This window comes from Gouania willdenowi, chromosome 17, assembly GCF_900634775.1.
Source record: "Gouania willdenowi chromosome 17, fGouWil2.1, whole genome shotgun sequence".
Taxonomy (NCBI): Eukaryota; Metazoa; Chordata; class Actinopteri; order Blenniiformes; family Gobiesocidae; genus Gouania; species Gouania willdenowi.
The window spans coordinates 12,665,193-12,683,547 of NC_041060.1; the positions used below are offsets into that span (position 1 = coordinate 12,665,193).

At 38.9% G+C, this 18,355-nt stretch overlaps 1 protein-coding gene across 1 annotated transcript in view; it reads left to right on the top strand.

Moving 5' to 3' along the window:
• Nucleotides 1-12,894, top strand: part of LOC114479657 (probable G-protein coupled receptor 158) — a 67,952-nt gene extending 55,058 nt beyond the window's left edge. The window contains 6 exon segments of the mRNA XM_028473444.1: nt 4,403-4,541; nt 5,907-6,012; nt 10,099-10,245; nt 10,418-10,661; nt 10,745-11,301; nt 11,932-12,894. Of these exon segments, the coding sequence (XP_028329245.1) occupies nt 4,403-4,541; nt 5,907-6,012; nt 10,099-10,245; nt 10,418-10,661; nt 10,745-11,301; nt 11,932-12,894 (2,156 nt within the window).
• Nucleotides 12,895-18,355: the final 5,461 nt, after the last annotated feature.

Below are 18,355 nucleotides of genomic sequence, written 5' to 3' on the forward strand. Positions count from 1 at the left end.
CTACAAATTTGAATAAAAATGCCCACCTTGCACACCTAGGAATCCCTCTGTGTGCAATGGTGTGTGTGTGTTACTGTGTGTATGTGTGTGAGGCAGGGAATGAAGTCGCCCTGCTGTTTGTGCTGACATCCTGTGAGAACATAGCGATATACTGAGGCCTCAGTGAAGGACAGAAAGCCCTCTGCAAAGACTTCTCACATGCAGAGAGGTACTGATTAAAATGTGCCTCATTGCATTTTCCCAAATTCTTGGCTACTTCTTTTATACGGTAACAACTTGGCGTGTGTGAACGTCCACAATTTATTCCATTGTTTCGCCAAATTTAGAGCAAAAAATTAATATAAACAGCAAATATAAAACATCACCGACAATGTCAAGAAAAATCAACTCAAGTGAATTTACAATTCATCTTCATCAGCTGGAGTTGTGTTTCTTTACCTCCTGCAAGTGATCTCTTTATGAATCATTGTGTAGAGGCTAAGTGCCATGTAATTATGGATGATGAATACAACAGGCCTGTTCATGAATATTAATAGATTATCATCTCTGTATGAACTGAAGTCTGTATTCATTCTCCAGCACAAACACCCTGACCACTGTACCAGTGTTAAATTTGTTTACTAAAAATTTCCGTCATAGTCGACTACATTTTCTTAAATGACAATAACTAGACTATAATAAAAAAAAGAAGCTTTGGGCAAAATTTATATCAAAATATAATGACATTTTTGTTAAAGCTGCAGGGCACACGGTGGCACATCCACCTCACAGCAAGAAGGTCCTGGGTTCAAATCCTGGGGTCGACACATGGGTCCTTTCTGTGTGGAGTATGCATGTTCTCCCCGTGCTGCGTGGGTTTCCTCAGGGTGCTCCGGCTTCCTCCCACAATCCAAAAACATGACTGTTAGGTTGATTGGAGTCTCTAAATTTTCCGTGGGAATGATTGTTTGTGTCTGTGTTGCCCTGTCCAGGGTGTACCCCCGCCTAGTGCCTTGTGTGAGCCGGAGATAGGCAAGCGGGTCTGAAAATGGATGGATGGATGTTAAAGCTGCAGTATGTAAGTTTTTTTTGGCTACATTTGGTCAAAAATCCATACTGACCTTTGAACATATTGTAATCCAACATGTTCTAAGAGGACGTGGACCTCTGCCCCTGTATTTAAAGAGTAACTAAACCCCAAAACCAATGTATTTGGGTATGAAGTAGTGTTGTTGATTGATCCTGGTCCTATTCTCACATTTTTTAGTTTCAATTTCAATTTGGCTTATTTTGTTCTGCTCTCTAAGAGTTGAAACCCAGCTATTACAATTGATTTTTGCTATTGGTTGAGAACAAGATTATGTGACATTTTGGGACCATCTTGCATCACAGACAAGCACTGTTAGCCCCACCCCTTTTATAAAAACTAGCACCTGTGGGCTCTACAATCTGTGGTGAGTAGGTTGGATTGAGAGAAGAGTGAATAGAGAGCTATATTGAGTAATAAGTAGCTTTAACATAGCATAGGTTGTTCATTGGAGATTTTATAGTATAGACTGGGCGTGTCTTAACTGCTGCAGCAGCCCCACCCATAATCAAGGTATTTTTGGAATTTCCCTCCTAGTTGCAGGTCAAGAGAAAGCAGGGGTTTAGTTACTCTTTAAGCTTTAGAAATCCAGGAGCGTGACGCAACTTTTCAGACAATCAGAGATCTTTTTACAAACACAGTGCTCAATGAGCGGTGTTAGGCGTTACTATTGGCTGCTCGACTAAAATCGATGCGCGTTCACGTCCCATCAATTGAGTGCAATGGCGAATGCATTGCAAGGCATTGCGAACAAAGCATGTGGAAGTAGTGGTAGTGGTTTAAATACAGAGCTGTGACTAACTCTAACCAATGGGAAGCATGGAACATGATCAGTTGGATAATTAACTGAATTTGGGGATGAATGCTGTCAGTTGTTAACAGCTACTGACAGCTGATTAGGCTAGCCTGCCTGAACGAACGCGATGCTCAATTTGTAGTGGGGAAAAACAAATATGGAAAACTCTTCCATTCCGTTCTCTGCTTAAGGAATTCAGATGAAAAAAGAACTGTATTTTTTTTAGTGAAAGATTAAAAATAGTAATGCCTTGTGTAAAGTTGTTTGTGTCGTGCCATTGATTTTAAAGTGTGTTGGAATGATGAAAGTGTGTATCGAGCTTGAGTTCGGCATAGAAGTCAGTGGTTTATCCTCAGGTTTTGCGTGTATGTGCTTGTGTGTAAAGTTTTGGTACTCGAACCATAACTTTGCAAAGTATAATTTAAGCAATCAACAAGAAGTGTAAAACTAAAGACAATATTCATCCAACAATGCTCATTTGCTTTGGTTTGGCCTTGAGAGGAATGTTCGATACCTTAGATTGCTTCTGGACTTAGTTTTGTATGCGGTCATAAATCCTCTTTACTCTCTCAAACAGCCACTATTGATTTGAAAGTCTCATGCTCTTTTAAAATCGCATTACACTGAGTGATCAGAAGACGACAGCTGTAAACACAGCCAGGGGAAGTTCCCTCGAAGCCATTTTCTTTGTCTAGGTCAATTTAGAAACTCAGGATTGAATGCAAGCAACACGTTCTTTAGATTTTCAGAAGAAAACCAGAGCAGGAAAGGGAACATTTAAACTGTCTAGAAAGGATCAAGGGCTGCACATGCACAACCTTGTATCTGTTGAAGCAAAGATCCAACCCACTGCTCCAGACTGTGTGTTTGAAGACTTAAAAGCCAAGCCTGCATCTCCAATACAACTTCTTTTCGTCTCCATGTCAGTGACCTTGGAGAGATTCATGGGAACAGGTTTATTATGCCTGTGTGCTGCTGTGAAAGCCTTTGTGTCACAGAGACGGAAAGTGCGAAACACGAGGCAGAAAGTGGTGTGACTAACACATAACGGTGACAGGATTAAGATGAGAACCAGAGGGCAGCTTAGAATGTTAATTTGTTTTCAGAAAAAACTTGAATATCTTCTCTGTCTAACTTTTAATTGGATTTTCTATTGAAAATCACAAGTTTGTTTTATCCCTAATCATTTCATCATTATTTTTTTAATTTTTTTTTTTTCCCCACATTTTCTTGTAGGTGTTAACTTTATTTATAATACTAATTAGTGTAGAAAAACGTTTTGTAAAACTTTGCCCCCTCACATTATTATGTTTTTTTCTCTTAATTTAATTTGAACACTTATGAACGCTGCTCATCACAGCACAGTGGTGTAGTATATCTGGCTCACAGTAAGAAGATCCTGGGTTTAAATCCCAGGGTGGACACTAAGGTTCTTTTTGTGTAGAGTTTGACTCTTATTCCAAAGCTTGCAAGGTTTTTCTCCCACCATGTAAAAACATGTTCAGTATATGATGTTATTGAAAAGCATCACACAAAATGTACATATGCACATACAGTATGTAAAGCAACACAGCGGTACTATTGGACATAGTGGATGATATTATCTTCCAATATTTATCATAAAATGTAATATCGGTTGGTATTGGTTTTTCCACCTAAATATATATTTTAGTTTCTTCTTTCTTACGTATTTTGTTCACGTTTACAATTATTGTCTTCAGTTGTTCTTGTGTGTAGATGCTTTTTTTTTATTACACCCAGGTCTAAAATAAGACCTCTAAAACAATCTTTGTACCCTTGGGGTGTACAGCTTTCATGGATATATAAACTTTTTTTTTAATGTTGGGGTTATCTTAGGAAAATTCATCAAATTTAAAGTTAGAAGAATATAATTTAGGAGATTTTCTCAGCTGTTAAACATGGTGGTGGGTAATTTTTAACAAGAGGGTTAAAGGTGCTGTTTTTTGGTGATGTTTTTGTTAAAAGTAGGCTTAACATGCAAATTTTATGGATATACTATATATATATATATATATATATATATATATATATATATATATATATATATATATATATATATAATGTGACCTAAAATTGGGTTGGGGGAGAAGATCTCGAATATATTTCAGTGTTGGTTAATATTGTAAATCAAGTGCTGGACAATATCAGCATCGTACATTCAACTATAATCATTCACATTACACCCACTCCCAGTCACTAGAGGTGTTCCTTAGGGCTCTGTCCTGGGACCACATCAATTTCCGTTTTTATGCAGATGACACCCAGCTCTACATCTCCACTAAAGCCCAACACCTCCCCCCTTCCTCACTCACTGCCTCCTTGAAAAAAAGTCTTGGTTCACATCTAACTTTCTAAAACTAAACAGTAATAGAAATGATGTTTTAATAACAGGTAAAACATCTATTTTACAATATCTATTGACAAGTCCTCCATCTTAATTGTAATTGGGCAGAGCGAGAAGTACTTAGCTGGTGTCATGGCACGTGAAACTTTACTTCCTGTGTTGTTTCCTCATTCAGCTGAGTTCATGTTTCTGCTGTGGGGCGTTTACCTGTGCTACGCTGTCCGAACCATACCGTCAGCTTTCCATGAGCCCCGCTACATAGCTGTGGCTATCTACAATGAGCTCCTGATCTCAGCCATCTTCCACATCATCAGGTTAGTCAACCCAGTCTCACTCCCAACTCGTGAAACCTTTGCATCACAACGCCAAAGTGACGCTAAGGGTCCGCGAGCTTTTTTTCACCGCGACTTTTCAAAATAAGGCTTCTAACCCTAAACCTAACCTAACCTGCTTCTGTCCCTCAGCTGACAGTTCTGTGAACCTTCACACCATGCCACACGACACATTAATTGACGACAGGGTGTCCAAACAGACACAGAATGGGCAGGGTGCAACCCCCCCCCCACACACACGCTGTTCCTTGTCCCATATTTACAACACTGCACAGACACCGCACTATACTGATACAAACTCACAAAACCCTTTTGGATGAGTGGCACAAGAGAGGAACACGAATAACAAGCATCGGCCCGTGCCTGCCTTTGATTCCCTGTTCAACTGGGGGGGACCCCGAATCCCCCCGGGGGGTCTCATTGAGAAAACACATTCCTTTACCTAACCTTAACCCTAACCCTAACCATAAGTTATGGGTAAATTTCTCACTAGAAATGTCATAAAAACAATTGTTTCCACAGGCCGACCCTTAGCTTCACATAGTGACGCCAGAGGTACCCTCCCAAATGTCGATATGTGTTGAGTTGGGTGTGAAAATGTGTTAGGTCGGTATAAGGAAGACTTTTGGGACAAATAGCTCTTTTATTGTGATTTAACCTATGTTGCACTCAATAAAAACCACCGTGACAGTAAATAGACCTATACGAGAAATGGAAGTGGGTTATTAACCTCACTAGATAATGATAATTTCTAAAGGACTTCTCATACAAGTGGCTCTCTTGTCAGATTATTTATCCAATTCTTCAGGGAAATGAACAGTGACAATGAGCCTGAGTTCAACAACCCAAGCTCTATATTGGTAAGAACTCAAATTTGAAACTGGCCCCAATCATATCATATACTGTAAGCTTATAAAAACTGTTGAGTCTGCTCTTTGCTTTTTGGGTTAAACTCACCAGCTTAGAGAAAGCAACTACTCTTGTAATATTCTCTCAGTTTGCATCAATTTCTTTGTTCTCACATTCCCCTTCGGCCACAATATTAAATTTTCTTGTCTGTGTACCGGCAGTAACTAAAGGCTGCTTCTGAAGTCTCTCTTTTTAGGTTTGTCTTTGTGCATTTCACGGAAACACCCGAAGCAGCATGTTTTAAACACTTCTGACTATAAAGGGAGGCTTGTTATCAGGTCTTTCCATGGAGTTGTTTAATTTAGGTGTTTGTGTTTTTTCTGATAATCCATGCAGGACAGTGGGATTCCAGGGCAAAGATTTCCTGCCACAGCTTGAAGCTGTAGGTTGGTCCAAAAGTTACAGTGAATGAATGCAGCTTCTTCTTCTTTCCTGCAGGTTTGCTCTGGTTCCAGGCCTGCACCCTGATTGGATGCTCATGTTGTATTTTGCTCACACTCACCTGACTGTGACGGTGACTCTGGGTCTGCTGCTCATCCCTAAGGTAAACACTTCTGACTTATGGCTCATTAACTCATTCAGTGCCAGCCATTTTCAGATTTTCTACCCCCCTCAGTGCCAGCCGTTTTTGAGCATTTTGACTGATTTTAAAGACTCACAGAATATTTTCTACAATGACTATCTGAAATCTGACACCAGATTCTGAAAAAAAAACATTTGTTTCTGGCTTGTTTTGTTCTTTTGTAATCAGTCGTTGAATAGAGCAAGTTTTACACAAATCTTAAGTTTCAGAGCAAAAAGCTGAGGAAACAGCCTTTTTCCAAAAAATAAAACCCTGTCAGTGACTTTTTAAAGCTTTTGATGTCAAAATTATTATTATTTTGCTATCTATGTCAGAGTTGGATAGATTTCTTACTGTATTTTGGCATTCCTCCAACTTTCTCTCCCGTCAACCTGCACACACGCAACTTCCTCTTCCTCCCCGACATGCAGAGTGTCACTGCGTCCCCCTTATTATTATTGTTTTTTCTCACAATCGCCACATTATCCAATGAGTTCCACACATTCTCTGGTCGAGTGTGCGCTGCTGGGAACGTCAACTCTCGTACGTAGCGCCATTTTCTGTCGCGTAAACGCCTTTCCTCTCTCACTTTGAACTCTGCTGAGCATGGATGATCTCTCATCCAAAGGTGCGCTGCTACCTCCTATGTGTCACCTATTATTTTGCTATCTGGCTCACCCCCCCTCCTCCCGACACTCAGTGATGACCCGTTTGGCCCTGTTAGTTGATGGTTTTATCTCACGATCACAACATTATCAATAATCTACTCATGTCTATACATGTTCTGTGTTAGTGTGTGGTGCTGTGAGCTGCTGGATACGTCACAATATCACTCTGTAGCGCCATAATCTCCATTTTTTCCTGCTTCTTCCTGCTTTGCTGGGTAGCATCAGTGGCTAATCTCTCATCTAAAGGTGTACTGCTGCCATCTTCAGAGCACAGTTGGTCACTACAACACCCCACAGCTTAGATATTGATGAGGGACCTCTGCGAGGGTGTTTTCTAGTAATCCCCGTGAAAAAACGCAAATGACGAGTTATCTCGTCATTGGCACTGAGCATTTGGATTTAAAATTACGAGTTATCTCGTCAATGGCACTGAGTGAGTTAACAGACAGGCAGGTTATTTTGCAGTCACCTTAACTGTCTGTATTTTATATAAGTCAACCCTTTATTCATGTAGGCGACATGAGAACTTCAGTTATTCTTTGTGTTGTAGATTTATCTTAACTCAGTATGGACTGATTAACATCGTGTGGGCTATTTAGCTTGGTTAAAAAACGACAACCATAATGTGTTAAAATATCTACAAAAACACAAAGTGACAGTTTCTAAGCATTGAAATAAAAGATATACATTGTCAGGCTTTATTTATAAAACAAACATTTGTGCTAAAAAGTATGTGATTTATTTAATTTAATTTTTTCAATATTTTTATATTAGCGGTGTCATGCTCAAGGGTATTTCAACCCTTTGGGAAAAGTCTTTCTGTGAATTGAACCTGTAGCTTTTTAACTTATTGGGATACTCAACCCAAAAAGATGGAAAGCTTAACTATAACACTATTATGCTGTATGTTCAGTTTACTAGTAGGAATAAGAAATCATTTAGAAGCTGTATATGCAATAAAGAACACTTTACGCTCGTGGAGGTCAATATGTTTGACAAACTGTGATGTGAGTGATTATTTAAGAAAGTGCTCCATTTGTTTTTATTAGGTTAAAGACATCCGATGGTTCTGATCATAGCGTAAACGTACCTGTTTTAAGGTCTCTTCTTTGTTCAGCATGGAAGGCATGTGTGGATCTGTAGTAAGATGGCATTTTTAAAGCTAGGGTAGGCAATTTTCACCAATGGAAAAAAACGAAGCATTTTTTTTTTTTTTTTAACCAATCACGTCTCCCTGTCTCCCTGCTCGTTCTCAACACCTCGCGTGCATGAGCCCACACTCAAACCGCGTCACCGGTGACAAACTTAAAACTAACGTTTTTAGTCACGTTTTCAACATATATAATGAGAAAGTTTAGTGTTTACTTACTGCTGAATGAGACACGAGACGACAAAGTTCCTACACAATACAAACAATGAATTTTGATGCGCAGCAGCAGCCCTGCTCATGCACGTGAGTGAAGGACGGAGCACAGAGGGGAGGGGGGAGGAGGATGAAGGCGGAGCCAACCAGAAAGCTACATTCAAAATCATGCTAGCTTCCGAAAATCCCCTACCCTAGCTTTAAAATCCAATTCTTGTTTCCTGATAAATGCAACTTCAAAATCTGTACACCGTTATGTTCCTGGTTTTCTTAGGAATAACTTTGTAGTGTCCAAGGAAATGAATGACACGGAACTAACTAGCACTAACTGTTGGATTGTAATGCTATCTACTGTATATGTGAATGCGAATGATGATTGGCTGAAACCTCCAAAATGGTGACACACATAAGGAATAAATAAAGAATATTATATTTACAGTATATATGCCTAAGTTTGATATAAGTGACTTTTAAGGTATTGCTGACACAAATTAATCACAATGTTTTATTATTCAATTTCAGACTTATCATCTAAAGCAGGGGTTCTCAACCTGGGGGTTGCAACACACTGTGAGGGGGTCGCCAGATGCCTTTAAGAAACAGAATATTTTTTTTTAACAATTTGAGCCCGTTTTTGCTTATTTTTTACCCTTTTTCTGTAACTCCACCGAACTTGCCATCTTTTAACCTATTTTCATCACTTTTTCTAGCCATATTTTTGCTCTTTTTTAAGTATTTCTTCTACATTACTCCTATTTCTGCCACTTCCTCACATTTCTCTGCCTTTTCTTTAAACTTTTTCCAACTTTTAACCAATTTGTGTAGCTTTTAAAATCCTATTTCACCCCTTTTCCCACCATTTTTGGTCACTCTCAATCCATTTTTTCTGATTAAAACAAAGACTTGCATCTTTAAGATGTCTATATACTATGGTGCAAATAATCTTCCTGCACTGGATATTATTCAAAAAAATAAATAAATATGGTTATCTCAGATTTACATCATTTTGCTGACTTAATGTATGGGCCCCAAAAAGCTCTTTTTTGCACTAATTTACACTAATACTTATATAGAATCAGCTTGTTATACTTCTACTGTGATGTTATTCTTAAAGGTTTTGAAGTGGCTTATGAAGTGGATTATCGTCCTGTAGTGGAACACACTACGCAGGAGTTCGTTAATCATTCTTTAGTTCATTTGATGTGAACAATTCGAGACTCACAGATGTACGCGGGCGCAAATGCTACCATTACCTTTAGCTCATTCAAACTGCATTAGTGGTTATTGTGATTTAGTGGAGCGCTCCCATGGGTGCCTTTATGTGCGCTCTCTCAAATCTGATGGAAAACATTTAATTCTCCTACCGAGTGAGGAATGCAAACCACCAGCCGTGCTCTGCCCTCTTTTATTGTTTCCTAATTTGACTGCAGACAAGTGCAAGTGAGTGGAGTACATTGGGGGTAATCATCTGTCCTTGTATAATGCATCCTCAGCCTTTCCCAACTTATGACCACAAATGAGCAGATTAGTGTCTGCTCAAGAAGCCGCGTTGCACACCAAAGAATTTGCATACTTGCATGTATTCCAAAAAATAAGTGGACCTATTAATATCTTGCAGTTCTTGCATTCCTGTTTTTGCACATTTTAGCTTCTCTCAATAAATCTCATTTCATTATGCATAAGTGATGAAAACTGAGTCTGCCTTGTATTGACCTTCAGTAGTCATACAGATGCTGTAATTGGACTAAAGAGTAATACAGAGGCCAGAAATTGATTGCAGCCATCAATAATATATTGAATAAATAATATATGCCTACTACAGTCGGCATATTTTCAGGTATCGCATCTGATAATTTCACCGGAAAAAGTTTCCTTTCTGAAATGATATTACCATTTAATGTATTGGATTTCATCCAGAAATTACCCATTTGTCATAAATGCAATGAGAGGTTTCCTATATACCAGAAAACCGAAGGTCATCTTCTTTCCCCATAGACTGCCGCATCGCTTTGTAACCTTGCTCCTTATCCGTTTCAGTTTCTTTCCAAGGGCACTCAGGCAAGGGACGACATTGCCACAGAGGCCTTTGAGGAGGAGCTTGACATGGGAAGGTCCGGATCCTATCTCAACAACAGCATAACCTCGGCCTGGAGCGAGCACAGCTTGGACCCCGAGGATATACGTGTGAGGAATCCATATTTTAGATACAGTAGATAGGGTCAAAGAAACAACTGGGAGTCGATTACTGTCAGCCCATGCCAATCAATTACAATACACTACACTGGCTACAGGATGCACTCGTTTCAAAGGAACATGTTTGTTCAACTTTTTTTAGAAAATAATGTTTCTGCTTTAGGATGAGTTGAAGAAACTCTACGCTCAGCTGGAAGTCTACAAACGTAAGAAGATGCTCGCCAACAACCCACACCTTCAGAAGAAGCGCAACTCTAAAAAAGGCCTAGGTCGCTCCTTGATGAAGCGGATAACGGAGATCCCCGACTCCATGCACCTACACCGCCAGTGCAGCCGCGACGATGGCAGCGAACACGGAAGCAACCGTAGCACCCTGAGGAGAAACCCCTTCGAGCCAAGCCATCACGGTATGATCCTGACTCCCTGTTTTCAAGCTAATACCATAACCATGACTTTTTAACTTGTGCCTGACAACTATTTCCTCTCTCAGTGAAACCTCAAGACGATTCTCTGAAGGACAAAGTCCCAGGCCTGAACAAGTCTCTCAGCTATGATCACGTTTGTGACCAAGAAGAAGAAACTGCAAGCCAAACCGGCTCCACCACAGGCGACAAAATGACTCCCGTTGGAAACGGTGGAGAAGCGTCTCTTTTAGGTTCTCTGGTTGGTCGAAAACATGCCAAGAAGCAGCTGGAACCAGCAGCAACTCCACCAATATTGGAACCAGCCGAGTCCACCGAATCCGTGCCGCTCTTCTGGAAATCAGCCAGCGCTCACAACTTAATGCACGAGAAGAAACCTGTACACCTGCGAACCACCATCATGCAAAAGTCTCTCAGCGTGATTGCAAGTGCCAAAGACAAGATGCCCGGCCTGACCAGTAAGACTCAGAGTGTGGAGGATGCCAGTAAGAAGGGACTGAAGGGACAAGAAGGGAGAATGTTGGCGGAGGTCGACGAGACGCCTGAGCACTATCCAAAGATGATTATCAGCCAATCGGTGGAGTACTCCAAGACACCATTGAAGATGGGCATTATGAAACAACAGGTATGTTTTACTGTTTGATTGCGCTCGGAACCCGAAAAGACCCAGTTTGTCAATTTCAACCTCTGAGGTAAATGTATTTCATTTGTTTAGCTCGGAAAACATGACTGGCCACAGTATGCTGATGTTTGTTTTTATATTTTTCGAGGAGCAACAATGCCTGCTGGGGAAATATATTAGCTCCTTGAGACTAAGAGAGAGAAAGAAATGTCATATACTTTAGGTATGACTTAAACGCACCAGTGATGGGAATCCTGCATGCATTATTGAACTATACGAGAGAGGGAATGGAAATATTTAAGTTATTCTACACTTTTAGTAACACAAATGCCAAATTAGACCACACATAAAAGTCAAAGTTGAGGAAAAAGTGATTGTAAAAGAGTTTACATATAATGATGTGCGCCACCATTTTGCTAATTCATCATTCCGATCCACACGGGCTGCTTGGGTCCTTCCCAAATTCCCTAGTCGAGGTCCCGAGCTAAAGGGCTGTTTCATTGCACTTCTTCGATTCCTTCTGTCTGATTTATCCGGGTTCCGAGTGCAGTTGAATGCAGCATTATTCCAATATTACTCCAGAAAACACATGGCTACTTGGTAAATGGTTTTCAATCTCTACTGATTTTACAGGTCAGTGGAAGCCAGCCCTCCATTTGCTCAGAAACAGGGAGAAATCTTTACGACGTGTCCGAGGTTTGTTCCTGGGAGATGGAGGAACCTCAGACTCCCACTGAGATAAAGACCCAGAAACATGTTTCCATCGCTCCTGGAGAAACCACAGCAGGCAGCAGGAGAGGCAGCAGCAGCACCTCCGGAGTGGCTAAAGGCAACCGGTCATCACAGAGGCAGAAACCAGGCCAGTCTCCTTCCAACAGACGGCGGATCAAAGAGAAGGCTGGAGAAAGGGAAGAGGGACGAGAGATACGCAAACCTCGACCTCCCAGTTCCCCCCTCCCTCTAAAGCTCGATGTGTGCCCTTGGGAGTTTGATGAGCAGCCCATAATGTCCACTGGAGGAGACCCGGATTCCCTCTCTCCAGACAGGATCAGGCGTAAGAAGAGTGTCACACCCACAGACGGGAAACCCAAAGGGCTTCACTCGGACTATTCTAAGTCCACAGGAAGCCTTTTACAGCCGCCATCACTGATGGTAGACATCTGCCCCTGGGATTACACAAGCCCACCTTCACCCAAGCAGGAGAGGTCCTGCAACAGCCCCACCACACACAAGAAGAAACGGAAAGGCTCCTGCTCGTCTAATCACAAGACGGAAAAAGACAAAGCCAGGGAGAAGAGCAGGGAGAGGCGGAGCTCTTCAAGCAAGCCGTCCTCCGAGAGGAGGCGTGTCAGCCAGTCTTCGGAGTGCGGCGGACCTCACTTTGAGAGGCGGAGGAGCTCAAGCAGAGACCCAGATGTTTTGTACCGTGAGAGCGAGCCCTCGCACAGCAGCCTGACGCAGACTAAAAAGTCACCTGAGAGGAAGAAAGAGGGTTCTCTGAGCACTAGTTACAAACCTGTTGTCATCAGCAGGGCCAGCATGGTGGACGTCTGCCCCTGGGACTTTCAGGAGCAGGACTCTGGGGAGAGAGCATGAGGACTACTAGTGACGATTGTAACGTTTTTTTCTATTCACTGGATTGAACGCACAGAAGATAGAATATTTCACTCCTCGGTAACACTATGCTGTAAGGAGAACAACTGATTCTGTTTGCAACGTTTGCAATTCGGGTGTAACTTTAACTTTGTCGTTAAGTATGGAATATTTAATATATCAGTGATATCAACCATAGTATAGGTCTACTAGTGCTAAAATATGGACTCAACTTTGCTTGACTAGTGCACAAGTACCTTTTACTAGTTGAGTAGAAAGTGTTACTAATAGTAGGCGTGAAGCAAAAAGTGTCACAGTATTTTAAGTCTACTTGTTCTACTAGTAACACAAAATTGTAGTCCAGGGGTTCTCAACCTTGGGGTCATGACCCAATTTGGGGTTGCGAGACACTGGGAGAGGGCCGCCAGATGCCTTCAAGAAACTAAGAATATTTTTTTGAACAATTTGAGCCCTTTTTTGGCTTATTTTTTACCTTTTTTCTGCAACTACACCAAAACTTGCCATATTTTAACCCATTTTCATCACTTTTTCTAGCCATATTTTTGCTCCTTTTAATGCATTTTTGCAACATTACTCCCATTTCTGCATATTTTTTTCCACTTTTAAGACATTTCCGGCACTTATAAATCCTATCCACCACTTTTTCCACCTAATATTGCATATACACAGCCACTTTTCATCATATTTCATGCTTATTTTTTCCAAATGTAACCACATTCACGATATAACAAAATGCTTTTTTCCGACTATTACACTCAAAATCTCACTAATAGTACTTGTAGACTAATTTTGGTCTACTAGCAGTACTAAAGAACCAAATGCAAATGAAATAGGAAAGATTTTAACCAAATCCAGTGCCCTGATTGGTTGTAATATTTTTTTAAACCCAAGGGCAAGCCTGATTTTGCCTTTCCCCGCCCCTTTATTAGCATATAATATGTACTAGTAGTACTAGTGACATTACTTTCTTCACTAGTAAAGTGTACTCGTGCACTACTAAGCTGAAATTGAGTATGATTACTACAAAGCTTAACTTTGGTCGATAACACAATAACGACTTTCCACAGTTACATTCCAGTGAATGCAACCGAGTCACTTTAAAGAAAGCTTTATTGGCATGCACTTTTATTTGCACATCTGTCAGTTTCACAGTTTTCAAGTTTCAATCACACAAGGGAGTTAGAAATGACTCACAAATGAAAACCACACAATGAATCATTCAAAAAACAGGGAAACCTTAACCTGAGCTTTCTCCGTATTTCCCCAGATACTCAATTTATAAGATAGGGGTGTCCTGATCCGATATTGATCACGAATATCGTTTCGATATGGACCAATTACCGTACACCCCTGTCTATACAATATATACAATGAGCCAGTGGAGAATGTCTGATGCTCAAAAAAGATCAAAACAAATGAAGGTGTATGAAGAGAAGGCAGTGCAGTCTTTATATTTAATGTTAGGTTATTGAAACAAGCAGATAATCTTGAATATTAATAAAGACTTCATGAAAAAAAAAAATCAGCTTTTCTATGTTTACTTAAAAAGCTCTTGCATGTGGTGAAGTATCAAGCATCCAGTACTGAATGTTCATGGGTCAATTCAGACGTAACAGATATGGACCTGTTGATGTTGTCACTTTTCACTTTTAATAAAATGATGTGCATTGATATCAAATTCCTGGCACAGTCGAGCATTACTGATGTATTTGTTTCGTTGGTATTTGTTTGCAGTTTGAGCTCACAAAATGAACGTTTCTAACAGGCTCTTCTTTTCACCAGGTTAAGTTGGATTGTGCAAATAAATCGTGATCAGTCATAATTTGAAGTTTTATATTTTTTTCAATTAAATGATTATTTTTATTTTGAAATTCCCAAAAATGTAGTTTAGGACTTTATTTTGTAATGCTGCAGCAATACTCTGCATACAGGTTTAAAGATGGACAAATGAAGCGACAAGAAGACGGCTTAGTTATGCCTTCAGATTTCAAAATAAAACACGTCTGGCCAAAAAATGATAAAAGTACTGAAACCCTAGACACTTTTGTGGCTTGGTTGTAACTGTCGTAAACAACATTTGTAACAGATACCATTAAATAATAGGTTTTATGTTATTCAAATTGAAAGTGCAGACATTGACAAGAAAGATAGCCATTACAGCTCCTTATTATTAAACATGCTGGTAACTAATCTGACTGTATTCAATTGAACAATATTGTCTTCCTGAACTAATAAAAAATAGCCTAAAGTGAACATTGTGTACTGAATAATAATGTTTGTTGTACAGTGTCATCTGTTGGTGTTATCTGGACAATCACGCGCACTGTATATTCATTAAAATGTCTTATGAACATTGTTCAACCAGCACTATTATTATGCAAACAAATAAAATGGTGACAGAATCTTTGAAAAATCCAAAACAACTATTTCCTCTTAACCAAAAACTGTTAATTAAAAAGGTGTGGATTACATGTGACTTTATATTCTGGCCCTGAATGCATCAACTTTCTTTCTTTCCATAACAGCCATGGTGATGCTGAATGATGTGAAAAATCCATTTCTTCCCGTTTCCATCATTTAGTTTCTCCTAACTTCTGCCCCATTGCTCGTTCTTGTAAATCGAAGCTTATATTCTACAGCAGAAAAAAAAAAGGCACTAGTGCTTGACTGAAGGAAGGTTTTCTTTCCGTCTGTTGGTTCCATCTACGCGGCCAGATGGTGAGTGATCAACATCTCAGCATCAACAACAGTCAGTGTTTGTGTCCTGTGAGCTGCCACCCACCATTGCCACCTAATCCATTACACTCACACTATGCAGAATCACGTTCATTGTCGCATGCATGAGAGTGACATACTGTACATACAGGGGGCGTGGTGCACTAATTTTCACACAAAGCTTTCATGATAATAAAAATAGAAAATTAAACCCTTTTGAGGATTTAAAGGAGAGCATTCTGGGGAAGATGTGAAACTACAAAATAAAAGTCTTCACAAAAACAAAATTCTGTGCTCTTTATATTATATATATTTTTTAAATATATAGTCAAATATCATAGGAGGAGAAAAAATAGAAAGAAATATTTAGACCGTCTCGAGATTCACGCCAACCACAATGTGTGTAACATATAATAATTTAAAAAAAACATATGTAACATAGTGTTGACTTCAAAAGTTCATGATAAAATCAGGCCGCCAGCCGTTTTCTGCTTCATTTTTGTTGCAGTACCATATATGAACTGCTGCGTGCACTGTTGCTTCACCATTTACGTTGAGAGGAAGAATTGCGTAACAAAAAGAACCAACCTAAAGTCTCAAAAGTTTGGCACCATTTCACTGAAAGCTTACACGACACACCTGTGGTAAAACTAACATCTGTGACATGAAACTAACAGTAATGCATAACGTTTTATGGCACTTAAAAATATTTGTACATTGTGTACATTATATTAGGAATTGTTTTTTGTTTTTTCAAATTAATTTGGGAAAACTGGAATGGAAAAAACTGCGTATGTCAAATATATGTAAATATATGTGATATCTTTAACGATTGCAGCTTTCAGATGGAGTTATTTACATTATATTGCATGCACATAATATGCTCAATATTCTGTTTTAGAATCTTAAATTAACATATTTATTTATTTAACACATGCGCCCTAGAACAAAAGACTGTAATATATTTGAAGCATCACCATCATTGAAATGATCGACAGGCATTCAGCCATTATTAGTTAGGAAAACAAACTTAACTGTCAGCTTTACTGTAATAAAGACTTATGCAACGTGCTTGACTGACTGAAGTGGTGCGACACTGCCGCCTTGTGGAGAACTAGTGTAATAGGCTTAGAATTTTCTGCTAAAATCTAGGGGAAATATTACAACTTTTGATATTTGCATGTTGCATGGAGGTCGATTTGAATCTTTAATATTCAAGTAAAATTTGATTAAAAAAATACATGTTTAACCGAAAGAAATTACATTTAAAAGTAAATTATTGTCAGTCAAAGAACAAATTGATTTTAGTGCAAACAAACATTTTACACATCATTTTGAAAAAAAAAAGCAAAGTTCTTCTTTGATTGAAGAAGAAAACAAATATTCTGTTCTAAACTAATGTATTTTTTTTTACAGCTCATTTTATTTTACATGCAATATTACCTACGTATACCTAAAATATTCTGCAGCACATCCCAGGTTAAATAGTTTCAAGTTGATCCACATGATACTTATTTGATTAGTCAATTGGTTCCAAGCGGTTATGGGTAGATTACAGAGGTTCTCAAACTGTTTTGGCTCAAGTACCCCCTTTTCTCTTATTGCTGAATCCAAGTAGCCCCTTTGTCCGACTGCAACATTTTGCTTAGAAAACTATTCAAAAACAACTATAGAGCATAATGATGGAATGAACGAGTGTTGACACACATTTTAAAGAATCTCATTTTGTAAATAAGGGAAAAGAAACAGTATTTAGTGCAGTGTTTCCCAACCTTTTTTTGAATCGTGACGCCATTTTGAATATCAAGAGTTTCTGGTGACCCCAAAAGACGTATTTTTTTTTTCTTTTTTCTAGAATTAGTATATATATACACAGGTATATATATATATATATATATATATATATATATATATATATATATATATATATATATATGTAACCAATGGGAAGGCAGGGGTTCCCTTTTTGGTGAAGTAAATCTCACCGCATTAGTCTGGCAACAATGTGAACAGAGGCCAAAGTGGAAGCAAAATATGTTGTTTTATTTATCATCCACAATCATAAAAAAATACTTCTTTTATTTCATAATGTAGTTTAAAAGCTGGACGTACAAAAATATCATAAACTTTTAACAACAACAAAACTTTACCAAACAAGCTGAAGTTTAGAAATTGAAAACTTAAGGTTAGTTACTCAACCAAAAACAACCCAAACGTGAGACAAAGATTAACAAAATCAAACTAATCAGCGAAACCTCACTTCATTCAGTTAAAGTGCATAGTGCCAAGTTTAGTAAACATGATTTAAGAGCTTATTTGAATATGATGCGAGAGCTTATTTGAATATGATTTGAGAGCTTATTTGAATATGATTTGAGAGCTTATTGGAGCAGCAGCGGCTAACTTCCACACTTGGAAACCCGGTTCCCACAAGAGCAGCATTTCCCCCTCAATGCAAACTCCCATCGATATATATATATATATATATATATATATATATATATATACAGTATATATTACAGCATTTTAACTGAACTAGATTTATATTTCACAAAGTGAAAGCTGTTTAATATTGTGTGTTGTTTTAATAAAAACTAAAAAAAATGGAATCCTGACCCCAAGTTAAAAAAAAAAAAAAACATTAATTAAGTGGCTCTAAATAGATTTATTTCTATAGTTTGCATCATTTCTGGTCATCTCGTGCCTATGGGACCAAGACTGATACTTT